Source organism: Acanthopagrus latus, chromosome 9, assembly GCF_904848185.1.
Source record: "Acanthopagrus latus isolate v.2019 chromosome 9, fAcaLat1.1, whole genome shotgun sequence".
Classification (NCBI taxonomy): Eukaryota; Metazoa; Chordata; class Actinopteri; order Spariformes; family Sparidae; genus Acanthopagrus; species Acanthopagrus latus.
In genome coordinates, this window is record NC_051047.1 from 17294055 (window position 1) to 17306131 (window position 12077).

Sequence of the window (12077 nt, forward strand, 5' to 3'; positions counted from 1 at the left end):
CAAAAACGGTCGCCATTCATTTATTTATTTTCACTTGTTAGCAAAAAATATAAAGTTTTGTCAAAGTGTTATTTATATCTATTAAAATAACGAAAGCATTTATTCTTAAGTTCACATCTGTCATGATGAGCTGAAAACTTGTAGGGAAAGTGTTCAATGAGCAAATCAAAATGATATTTAAAAGGAACAGTTCACCCAAAATCAAACTTCACCCTCAAGCGGAAGGAAAGTTGGGCAAAATGTTGTCAGAACTACAAGACTGCATTTTCATTTTTGGGTGAATTGCTCCTCTAATAAGTTTCCAAGTCATCTGCTGAAAAAGTCTTTAATGCTCCTTTTGCTGGGGCTTTGTTCGACCGTGCCGCGGTGTTGACGCGAGCTGTTTTCAGGCGGCGTGTCATCCCAGTCGTTCGCAGCCTCCAGTAGGATGGCTTCGTCCATGTCATCTTCCGCGGTGAAAGACCGCTGGAACATCTCCATGATGCTCCTCTGGTTTGGGTCCTGAAAACAAAATCCAAATAACCAGGAAACGTCACTGGATATACAGACAAATGTTTTAATTCAGCAACATTAGCTCTGTCGTGCTGAGTGGCCTCATGTAAATGTGTCAACGCTATTAAAAAACTGTGAAGAGGATTATGCAGCGTATATTTTTATATACAAACGCAGGCTATACCTTAGAGTGGAAGCTGCTGTTCACTGCTTTGTCTGAGAGGTTTGACTCAGACAGACCAACCTGCTCCAAGACATTCATTTTTTCCTGGATCATTGGCCTGAATCAATACACACATAGACATATTATACCAAGGTTTTTACTTTAGACTGATGTATGCAGCAGGAATAAGACTTTATTTAGTTTAGTTATAAGTTATAAGTACTGACTGACACATACCAGAGGTGATCATCAGCAGATCCCTTGGCAACCAGGTAGTGAATGTTCACATTGCTGGTTTGTCCAATACGGTGCACCCTGTCCTCTGCCTGGATGAGAACCTGCAGAAAAAAAGTACAGAAACAAAAGAGTACTAGAGTTTTTTTCTTCATATCACCCAAATGTTTCCTGTCTTCATTCCGCTGTAGTAACCTCTGAAGGTCGACAACCACTTGAGAAAAAATATTTAAATTCAAATTCATTGTTCAACCTTATAATTCGGCTGCCAACAGCTGACATTAAAGCACCATTAAGATTCCTCCTGGAAGCAAAGCTGTAGTTACTGATGTCAGGTTCAGTACAGGAAATCAGCTTTTTTGCCACTTTTAGATCTTCCTTTTTTTTCTGTACTGTGATCTGTGTCACATCTTTGTCACCGTTAACACTGCTGGCATGAAGAGGGAGTAGGAGTGTGGACAGCCTTCTCTGACATACATAAGGAGGAGCTATTCCTTGCATAAAATTGGATTTTCTGGGTAATGCCTCCCCCTAAAACACCATTATGGTGGCAAAAAAAGTGAAATTCAATCCCAATTTATGTGTATGACCACGGACAGTACAATCTTCCTCTCAGCCCCTCTCTTTCTGCCTTCTGGCAGGGATAACTTTTTAACATTTCTCTACAGCTGCGGTTGTTCAGTAGAGGACTTCATGCTTCCGAAAATGTGTGCCCTAACCCCAGAGGACCTTAAAAATGAACTACCAAGAAGAACTGGACCTGTCTGTTATATAATAGATGGCTAGTTTACATAATTAGAAGACTCTGAGCAAACTTGTGTTTCTGGCTATCCTTTTCCTATTTATTTAGGCTCTCTTTGGTTCCGGACTGGAAGAGCAAAATGGAGCTAAAAGCGGCTAAAGATATGAGTTGGGCTCCAAAAAGTCCTCCAAACTACTGCGTGTTCCTATCGAAGCAGTCACATTTGAGTAAATTGCTTTTTCTTGTGACAACTTTCCGTGGCTTACCCCAGGGTTCCAGAAAAGCTCAGCGAAGATCACCAGGTCAGCAGAGTGCAGGGTGAGACCCATGTTAGCTGCAGTGATAGAAAGCACAGCCACGCAGGTTTTGGATGAGAACTGGAACTTGTCACAGAGCTGCTGCCGCTCAGCTGATGGAGTGGTGCCGTCAATCCGGATGTAGCCGACATTCTGCAGAAGAAATCGTTACATGATTATTTTTTATCGTTTTGCTTTTGTGAACCTAACCCTGTTTAGAGCATTAAAAAACACTCTCTTTACATATAGCTCTAGGACAAATAGGTGCTATGTTGGTATGTAACATGTATAACATCTAACATGCAAGAACCCATTACCTTTCCTCCAAATATAAGCAAAATCATCCAGACCGCCATCCCAGTGTAGACCAAAGTAAATTAGTACATGTAATGTTTACAGGGATGGTTCTGGGCTCCTTCTGTAAGTGCTTCTGACATTAATGTACAGGAGTTTGAGTGCTCTGAATTATTTATTTATTTTTCTTGCCTGAGTGCAAAAATCCCCCATTTCCTGGAAAACACAATTGGTCCACATCATATACTCTTACATGGTTTTATCTTGAAATGGCATGAACAGAATCATGAGAATCTAAAGCTTTCTAACTATGTATGGCATGAACTTAAATCGAGGCATTTTCTTATTTGCTTAGCTGTGTCTGCAAAGTTTATTTAAGAAGATATTAATACATTGAGTAACTGCCCACAGACCCCAGAGGTTTAAGGAAAATCTTCATCTCTGTGCCATTTTCTACACAGCTAACCCTGAGCTAACTCTCTTTTAGACACAGGTTATGGTTTCAGGCCAATACAAATCAGGAAATCAATCTGACAACACTTCCTTATAAAACTCAGGTCATACAGTAGAAGTGCTAACCTCAGATGTACTCAGCGCTGCCCACACTCAGTCCCTGCAGACACTGATGAGCGCTGACCTACGAGCTGACTTTAACTCCCACGAAAGAATCGCTCCGGTGGTGGTCAAAATGCACCCTTTTATGTCAAAGTTACATTTCTTTGCTTACATGTCTTGGGTCTGTAACATTACACTCACCTTTTTTCCCAGTTCGCAGGTGATATGATCCAGGACTAACTTGTGATGGGCGAACACGAGGAACTTCTCCCTCCCGCCCTCGAGCATGTCTGTGATGTACTCCCTGGCAGTGACAGAATCACAGTTATCTCAGACATTCCCTCAATGGTCTGACAAAAAACTCTGATTCATTTTACATTTTAATCTCAGCACTCATCATATTTAAGCTGATTCGACTTACTGATTCCCCCCCCACACACACTCCATTAAGAGGGTCTGTACTCACATGATGGCTTGCAGTTTGGCTTCAGCTGTGTGGTTATAAAAGACGAGGAGGGCTTCCTTCTCTTCCATTTTCTGAAAAAAAAAAAAAAAAAGAGAGAGAGAGATAAGGACCAGCGCGAGATAAGAAGCGACACTAGACTCTGTTTGATGCTCTGATAAGACTGCCATTACTCTGAGGAGCAGTGTGATTATGAACAATCAAGCTCAGCGACTCACTCCCACCGGAGTGTACAAGAACTCTTAAAATGAAGCTCGCTTGAGGATTCTGGGTTGGTTTAAAAAGCACTCGTGTGTGTTTGAGGCCTGAAAGGACTCGTGTGAAGAGGATGGAATGGCTTCGGTTCTTCAGTTAAATGTTTTTTTCTTAACTACGATGCCTTTTTAATCAAACACTCCATTTCAGCTAGAACATAGTGTTATTTTCAGGAAAAAGGAGAACTTGGGGAATGTGGAGGGATCTATAAACAAAATACTGTTCAATTTTGCATTAATACACAAAAAAGCTTTCCTTTCCCTGGACTGTGGGAAACACTTGTAACTTACGTTGCGGTGCCCCTTGCTCAGCTGTTTGGCAGCAGCTGACAGAGCGGCTTTAATGCGAGTGTTGATGCCGTCTATAGTCACTGTGACGACCTTGCGTTGTTTAGCGGGAAGCTGCGAGAGGACTTCAGACTTGAGGCGGCGCAGCATCAGACACTCCTCCAGCAGCAGCTTCAGCTCCCCAAGGTTAGACGAGCCCGAGTAGTCCCAGCCCCAGGTCATCTAGAGGAGGGGGGCGGAGGAGGACAAAAAGGTGAGGAAATTAAGAGAAGAATAGAGGAGGAATCGAGAGAAAGAAGACTTCAAGAGCGGGCAGCCTTTTAATTATACGCAGGATTAGTTTGCATGCAAGTCAAGCCAGGGACTAACTATAAGACAGCTCACTTTCAGCCACAGGAGTAAAACATCTGTCACAACTGCTAAAACTCCAGCTGGTCCGAGTCCCGATCAGGATGCAGGAGCTGCGTTATGCAAATGTTCGTGGTGATGAAGCCAAGTTTTACAGAGCAGTGCTAAATCTCCACAATCTTTAAAATGAGTCATCATGACCAAATTAAGGATGTAATTGGCCTTTAAATCACGTAGCTGTTCCCTGCTTGAACCCACTAAAATTAATCAAAGAGATTAAGTGGAAACAGTGGAGAAACAAAAGGAGGTGAGACAAATAAATCACAGTGGAGGAATCTGCTGACACCTAAAACACATCATCAGTTAATGTGCGCACTGTTCACTGACGTGTGCTGGCTTTAAAGTGCACCAACTTCACCTTTTATAATCCGATTCTTGTGAGCAGACCTTCAAGAAACTGGAGACTGGAAAATGCGAGTGACGCAGAGTAAATATTTGCTAATCCCACACTGAACGTCGTCTCTGTGGCGTCCTGGAATTACAGCTCAACAGTATTAAGCATCACACTTGGACAGATGAGGCTTCTCGAGCTAAGCTACCTGTTTGGCGGCGCAGTAGCGCACCCCGAACTCGTGGAAGCGAGGGAAGAGTGTGGGTCTGACTGCCAGAATCTGAGTGTAGAGCTCCGAGGGTCTGGACATGGCAGGGGTCCCAGACAGAAGAATCACTCTCTTTGCGGCCTGAGGATGAAAAACAACTCCGATTAGAGCGCTGCTGTGGGAGTCTAAATGACAGAGCGAGAAATTAAAGCCACCCATGAGCCAATTTCTGCAGTGTGTCAGTTGAGTTGTCACTCTATAGCCGTGTTTCCACCACAGGAACTTTCTGCACTGACTAGGAACCTCTGGAGGAACCAGAATATAAATTAAGTTCCTGTGACATTATTGTACCCCCATCAGTCCCTGCTTCAGGGGCTCTACTTTCTGAAGTACACTTAAAGTGAACTTTGGGGGTGGGGCTTGCAGTGTTGAAACATTTCTGAATGGTGAAAAAAAGATGTTTTGGACCTCTTATGTGTAGAAAGAAAAGTTTTTTTGTCGTGTAAAAGTTTCCATTTAAAAAAGGGGTTGAACTGTGTTAAGATTTTCATCTGACACGCTACAAAAAGCAACAACGTGATATCGATCCTGCGTAGGTTGAAGTGTCAGTGTCATGTTTGCATTCGCATACTTGCGTACACTATACTATACACTATTTAGTGGACTATATACGCTTCCTGAATGTGTAGTGGGAATTATTATACCCTGTATAGCTGACTCAAAGTTTCCCACAATAGACAAAGTATTGTCTATCCGATAATCACTAACCAAGAATAATATACCATCATGCATTGCGCTGGATGAAAAAAAATAATGATGTCACACAGAGGACTGTCTTAGTCCTGGGTTCTTATCAGAACCTGCAACTGGTGTACACATCATTAAAATAATCCAGATAGAAGAGCATTCATGGCAACTTTTGTAGTGCAACAATGGTCTTGAAAATCCAACGTGCAGTGTTTGAATTCGCTGAAAGATCATTCCCTGAGAGGGAGCAACCCTCTGCCAATGCTGATCTATTTTCCAACGTGCTGTTCCCACCACCACCATCCTGGTACTGTGCATGCTGGTTCACTGGAACAATTGTAGGAACGGAGCCATTTGTTAATGAAATGTATTTCACCTGTTCTTTTTCTGTCATGACAAGTCAAAATGTATCTGTGAAAACGTAGTCAATCATTCAACAGGCTTGAGGTCCATGTGACGGAACATTTTAATAAATTATCTGGTTCAATTTTACTTTCTTAAACCTTTAATAGCTCTTCTTTATACTGTTTCTGGGGATATTTTTGAGAAATCCGGCAGAGAGCCACAGAACGCCACTGTGAAGTGAAAATCTCTTTGATGTATGATACAAAAATTATTCATCCAAATAAAACATTCAACTACAGAGGAGAAGTAGAAGAAGAAAAGGCACCTTCAGCAGAGGCAAGGCTGCTTTACAACGAGCCGTCTTTATGTTCTTCAGGAAGTGAGACTCATCCTGCACACAGTGACAGAACCAGACATTTTGTTTTCAGTTTTTGACAAATTAAGACAACACAAAAAAGATTCAGGAACCAAACAGTTAACATGTATTTTTGACAGCCATCTGTAATTACAGCACAGCTCACCATGATGAGAACGCTGAAGGGGTTTCCCGGCTGCTGCTTGTCCGTCCTGCTCAGCAGGTCGTAGCTGACGATGTTGACCAAACCAGAGCGCAGGTTGTCTTTGGCCTTCACCACCACGTTGATGCTGTCAGGACTCAGGGAGGGAAGCCAGCGTCTGAAGGCCTGCGGGCAGAGATACTCGCAGAGTGAACTCCTCAGAATAACTGCATTGTTTTCAGGCTCTGCTTTTCCCCACTACTGGGAATAAATCAAGACTCAAAGACAGCTGGTTTGAATGTTACTAAAAAAGCTGGGGTCGGCAGTATTTTTGGGCGTCACTGAGCAAAAATTCCATCATCACATATCTGCATATTGTAATTCGAGCAGTCTGAGAGAAAACTAAAGAGCATCTCTTCTTGGCTCCTTTTTAGACTTTAGAAATTTCGCTCGGGATGAAACTTCAGCCAGTAACAAGTTATTTCCCATAGGGGGCGTTCCCACTCCTTTTCTACCAATGTCCCTTCGGGTGAACTGACTCCTACTGCTGCCAGTCGAACTTGTAGGTTTGGCGGGACGGGGTTTGGGGTTTGGCAGAGAGGAAGGTTAAGGTTCTGACAGGTTTTGCCTGCTGCAGCTTCAATTCTTACTACTATTCAGTGTTTCCATTTATAATCAATCAATCACGTGATTAGAAAAAAAAACATTGGCCCAAATCTTTCTGACAATTCACTTACTAGCTTTCCATTCCCCTGTCAACCCGGCTTAAACTCATGAAGTGTGAGCGCCCATGTTTTGCAGCAGATCCGGCCAAATGCAGAGAGCAGATAAGAGCCAAGCCAGACAGAGTAAGTGTCCTTTAATGGGGACGACATCCTATGACTAAACTCTCCTCAGCGATTCCAACTCCTGATTGGGGGGGCTGGCTGCGTTTGATCCAAGATATCTATTTAGAGAACAGACCGTCTTGTCTTGTCAATAGACAGAAGGCCGAGTAAAGCTCTTCTCAAAATGTGCCGCTAGTGCAGCCTGACGACGCTGCTGCCAGTTAGGCGGAGGAAAAGAAAATGGATGCGACAGAATATGAGACACCCTGAGAAAAACGCGGCACCTGAGATGAACTCCGAAATGACAGAGTGTTGCGTTTGTAGAAGTGAAACAAGGACAGAGAGGGACAAACATTTCATTCATCGTCAGGCGTGTACCGTGTAATTACAGTGACTCATGTTCAACGTCAGCTGGGAGTCTTTGCTGCATGTCAACTCCCCTCTTTCTCACACATATCCAGTCTACTGTGTCAGTCAAAGGCAAAACCAAACAGATTGCCTAAAATAATGTGCAAAGTAGAGATGCTCCGACGCCATTTTTTTCTGAGGGCAATTCCAATACCTGAATTTGTTCACCAGCCAATACTACGTACCAATCGGACACCGGTGCCTAAAAAAAAAACCAATCAATTCATTTTTTCCTTTACATCTGTACACCACTGACCCCGTATGGATGCCATATGATTGCTGCAAGTCCTGTGTGACCTGGCTCAGGTTAAAGGACAAGTTCCCCAAAATTAAAATTATTTCATTATCCACTCAGCCTCGTGCAGAAAACATTTCTGGAGCTTAACAGCAAAACAAAGTTAAAGTTTTCTCCTGAGAAAAAGATCATCAACAAATGGAAGTTTGATGATAGGTGCTTTAAGTTATATGTCCTTTATTTAAATCAGGCTGATAGATCACGCTGTGTCCGACCGGTGCATAGACTACAGCATTTTATGCCATCATGAAGGCATTTCCGATGCTAGGATCGTACCAAGCCTGATTCAAAGGCCACGAAAATACATAGATCAAGCTTTTACTATCAGGTGAAGGAGACCTTTATGTATAACAGAATTCAGAAATGTAGCCAAATAAACAAACTGCATCAGCATCTCCCCCATAAATCAATGCTTCAGAATTCAAATTATCATCTGCACCCACGAGAGGAAGAAATGGAAGCATGACATTTAATCCTGCCATCTCCCCTAGTGAAGATAAAGTACCTAACAGAGTGCAAGCAGTCCTTGGAGAAAGGTATTAACAGTGCTCGAATGCAGAGAGCCTCGTGCAGAAACCAGCACTATAAAGTGCAGGATGGAGCTTTTGTCGAAGGAGACTACAAGGATATTATTAAGAGGCTGCCTGCTGACTTAATGCAGACTGATAATCACACCATTACCTGGAAACAACGTGATAAACTCTTAACACCTGCTAAGTAATGAACCATTTTTCTTCCAGGCACGAAACTTTAATGAACAAAGGTGTTTTGCTGGACTTTTTTTTTTTTTTTTTACCTCAGCCCAGGTGAATCGCACAGAGGAGGGAGCAACCACCAGCAAGGGCCACTCGTTCCTGTAGTAGGCTGCTATGCAGATGGCCTGCACAGTCTTTCCCAGGCCCATGTCATCAGCCAGGAGGAGGCGGCCTTGTTTAGACACAGCAAAACTACAACGAAATAAAGCACGAGAGCGAGAGCAAGTCACACCGATTCAACCCTTTGAAAAACTTGGAATGAGTATCCCTTCGTTTTATGACTGAGCAAATTCTAGACGAATAGCTGTCTCCCGGTATTGAGTTATTGGCCCCACCACGCAGAGAGAGCACTAATGGCTGTTCAAAGGCACCTACTTGACTCCCTCCCTCTGGAAGGGCATGAGGCTGCAGGTGAGCGAGGGGTCGATGCTCGAGAGGTCTGCCTCAGGGACGTCTACAGACCTGGCCTCACTCCCATCAAAGCTGGCAGAGAAAGCCTGGACTATTGCCCTGGGCAGAGGCTCCACCTCCACTGCTGCTATCCCACTGAGGAGATCCACTGGGTATGGAACACAGCACGGTCAGACAAGATGGCAAACATATCAGACACAAACAGGAGCGCAGAGAGAAATCAGCTAAAAAAAGAAAACGTGTTGTTACTCACTGAGTCTCTTGTAATCCTCCAGTGAAAAGCTCCACTTTCTGGTTTTCATGTCTGGCGTGGACACACGAGAAGCAATCTTAAACCAAAAAGCCGTGGAATGCAGATACGGTACGATAAAAGATTGTGAAGAAGGCCGAAAAAAAATTGCGTTACCGTAGTTCTTTGTTGGCATCTGCTTGAACGCTGCAATGACGTCAGCATTGTAGCCGACATCGACCTCAAACTTCGTCCGAGACACCAGGATGCACTGGCCCTGCAGGACAGCTCCAGGTTTCTGCCAGCCGTTGCACAGCTTCAGCAGCGCCCCAAGAGCCGCGCCGTCGCAGGCTCGACTGGTGGCCGCTGCGACGTCCACGGCGCCCATCCCCTCCAGAGGCCTCAGAGACACGGAGGCGATAGAAGCCGCTTCCTCCACTGCAACGCAGAGGCAAGACAGGGGAGATGCAGCAGAAGCCCAGTGGAGACAGATACACTTCCACCGCTTCATTTTAGGCGATGTCTGAGAAAAGACTTCATACTTAGCTGTCGATAGTCCTCCAGGCTGAAACTCCACATCTTTGTGGCAGGGTCTGAGGCAAAACAGAATATTATTCCAAACAACAGTATTAACATGAATATACAAAACCAGACATGAGGCACAGAGAAACCTCATTTTGTGTAGCATTTGTGTATGGCTTCTTTTACAGGGGAGAGTTTTAAAGCTTTGGTCAGAGCAGTGATAACTCAAGGTCCCCACATCTTTTATAATCATATTTAAGCACTTTTCATGTGACATGTTTTGGCTTTCTGTCACTTTGCAGCTGTGGTTGATTCCATATTTATACACAGTGCATTAAATCAGATTTTGCTTTAAACAACCAAAATTATGTTCTGTAATAACATTCTCCCAGGAGATGACATGTTAAAAGGAAAACATCAAAAAAATGTCATGTTTCTAAGTGTGTTGTCTGTCTGTAAGTAGACGTGCCATTCTGTATCCTAGCTGAGCCAATATAAAGCCATTTAGTCTCAAAGTGCTGCACTTATGATTTAAAGCAATTTGAGGCATTTTATCCAAAATCCAAGCACTTTTCAATCCTTGAAAACACCTAAAACGAAAATGTAAGCGTTTTTTTTTTTCTTTTTTTTCCCAGCACCCGTGTATATTGCTTTTAACATGCTGAGTTGGCATTGCAGCTGCTCCTGACTATGTGCACAGGTGCATTGTGGTAATAAGGTTGGGTAATACTTTTTTTTTTTAAAAATGCAATATGTATGTCAACAGTACAATACAGTAGGTCAGTACTCAGAGACCATTTTGACAAAAGTGCAGAATGTACTTAATATATTGAGGACTTTGTTTGTTACTGGTATGAGGTGCGCACATGAAATAATTCAAATCAGTGTGAATGTTGTTAAGTTTTGTTGTTCTGTTTGTACTTTAACATTCCTGTCCTGCATCTTCTTACAGTGATGGAAGATATGCAAGTAATCTCTCAAAGAAAAAGAAACACGTTGCTGATTTGTGTTTAAATATACTTTTAACACCAGTGTTTCCCACAGGTTGAAAACGTATTTGTGTAGCTCACGTGTGGAAAAGGCACTGTTGCACTGGCAGCCACTCACCATAGTTCTTCGAGGGGATGGATTTAAAAACCGCAATCAGCTCTGCGTGGTATCCCACTTCTATTCTGAAGCGGCCCTCTGTGTGAGCCACACATTTCCCTCTTACAGAGATGGCCGGCTTTTTTGCAGCGACGGCATTGAGAGTTGATGAGTTGGAGGGAAGCTGTGCCACAGGACTTTGAGCAGGTTTAGGAGTTTGCCTGTAGAACGAGCCAGAGCTGCTGGGCGTGAAGTTAGACTTGGGATGAGCTGGCTTTGCACCAAAGCTTCCTCCGCCGGACAAGACGGGGCTGCTCACATGTTGAGTTCTTGTCTGAGGCAGTGGGTCGATGACTTGTATCTACAGGAATAACGTTACAAGGAATCAGGAATACTGTATTTTCATCCAAACAGTGAATGACTGAATGTTAGAGCACAGATCTCACCAGTCTTGAGGAAGCAGAGTTACACAGAGTGCTCTGGTGGTTGATTCGGTTGCCAGTACTAGATAACTGTTGATTCTTTGGGTCTTGATTTTGGTTTAAAAAGCTCTGTGAGTCTTTTTTGAAAGGTGGAACAAAAGGTTTCGGTGCAGCAGATGGGCTGTGTGCCTCTCTGTGATGAGCTAAGGTTGCAGCCTCTGAGTTAACGCTGTGTTTAGGAGGCTGTACCTGCACTGAAGCACTGCCGAAGCCTACTGGTATCTGCTTATTGCTGCTGGTAGTCTGACCTAGTCTTTGGGCTCTTCTCTCTAAGGCCTTCCGTCTGTTTTCCTCAATTTTCCGCTGTTGCTCTGCAGTCAGCTGATTAGACATGATGGAGCAACTAACGCTAACTCGCTAACTTGTGACTCCACAAAATCTGATAAGTAACACTTAGAGCTGCTAAAACATCTTGTTACCTACAGACAAGTGAGCCACGCACACCCATCTGGACCATCATCGCAGCTACGACTAACGTTACCGCAAAAGTTTGGAAACTTGCGCTGCTAACAGATTCGGCTAAGGTTGCTAACGTCGGCGGCAACAGTTGACTTAAACAAAATGTATCGACAGCTTCTCGGTGGTTTACAACAAACTCCAGCAGTCACACGTGTAAGAGCAGATGATCAATTTTATGATCTGCGGTCGGCAAAGATTTAAAAGGTCTGTACTAACACCCAACGTTAGTTAGCTAGCTGACAGGCTGCTGGCTGGTGGGCTGCGTCTCGTTTCGGTATCTGCCGCG

The 12077-nt window shown here is 43.6% G+C and overlaps 1 protein-coding gene across 1 annotated transcript; it reads right to left on the reverse strand.

The window, feature by feature from the left end:
* Positions 1–9: 9 nt before the first annotated feature.
* smarcal1 (SWI/SNF related, matrix associated, actin dependent regulator of chromatin, subfamily a-like 1) lies at positions 10–12056 on the reverse strand. The gene is made up of 17 exons (XM_037109245.1): positions 11297–12056; positions 10872–11211; positions 9785–9835; positions 9420–9680; positions 9267–9317; positions 8978–9161; positions 8644–8794; positions 6342–6503; positions 6146–6211; positions 4729–4869; positions 3785–4003; positions 3243–3313; positions 2978–3080; positions 1898–2080; positions 893–993; positions 677–773; positions 10–501 (listed from the first exon to the last, which is right to left on the reverse strand). Exons 1-17 carry the CDS (start codon positions 11663–11665, stop codon positions 307–309), a joined length of 2745 nt encoding a protein of 914 aa, XP_036965140.1. The 5' UTR covers positions 11666–12056; the 3' UTR covers positions 10–306.
* Between the last annotated feature and the right edge of the window lie 21 nt (positions 12057–12077).

What these genes read in the sequence shown, in the direction of transcription:
- smarcal1 (XM_037109245.1), bottom strand. Translation starts at nt 11,665, where the DNA reads ATGTCTAATCAGCTGACTGCAGAGCAACAGCGGAAAATTGAGGAAAAC. An exon ending in CATCCCCTCGAAGAACTATG is followed by an intron (nt 9,836 to 10,871) that starts GTGAGTGGCTGC and finishes GTTTTGCCTCAG; the next exon opens with ACCCTGCCACAAAGATGTGG. An exon ending in TGCGATTCACCTGGGCTGAG is followed by an intron (nt 6,504 to 8,643) that starts GTAAAAAAAAAA and finishes CTCTGCCCGCAG; the next exon opens with GCCTTCAGACGCTGGCTTCC.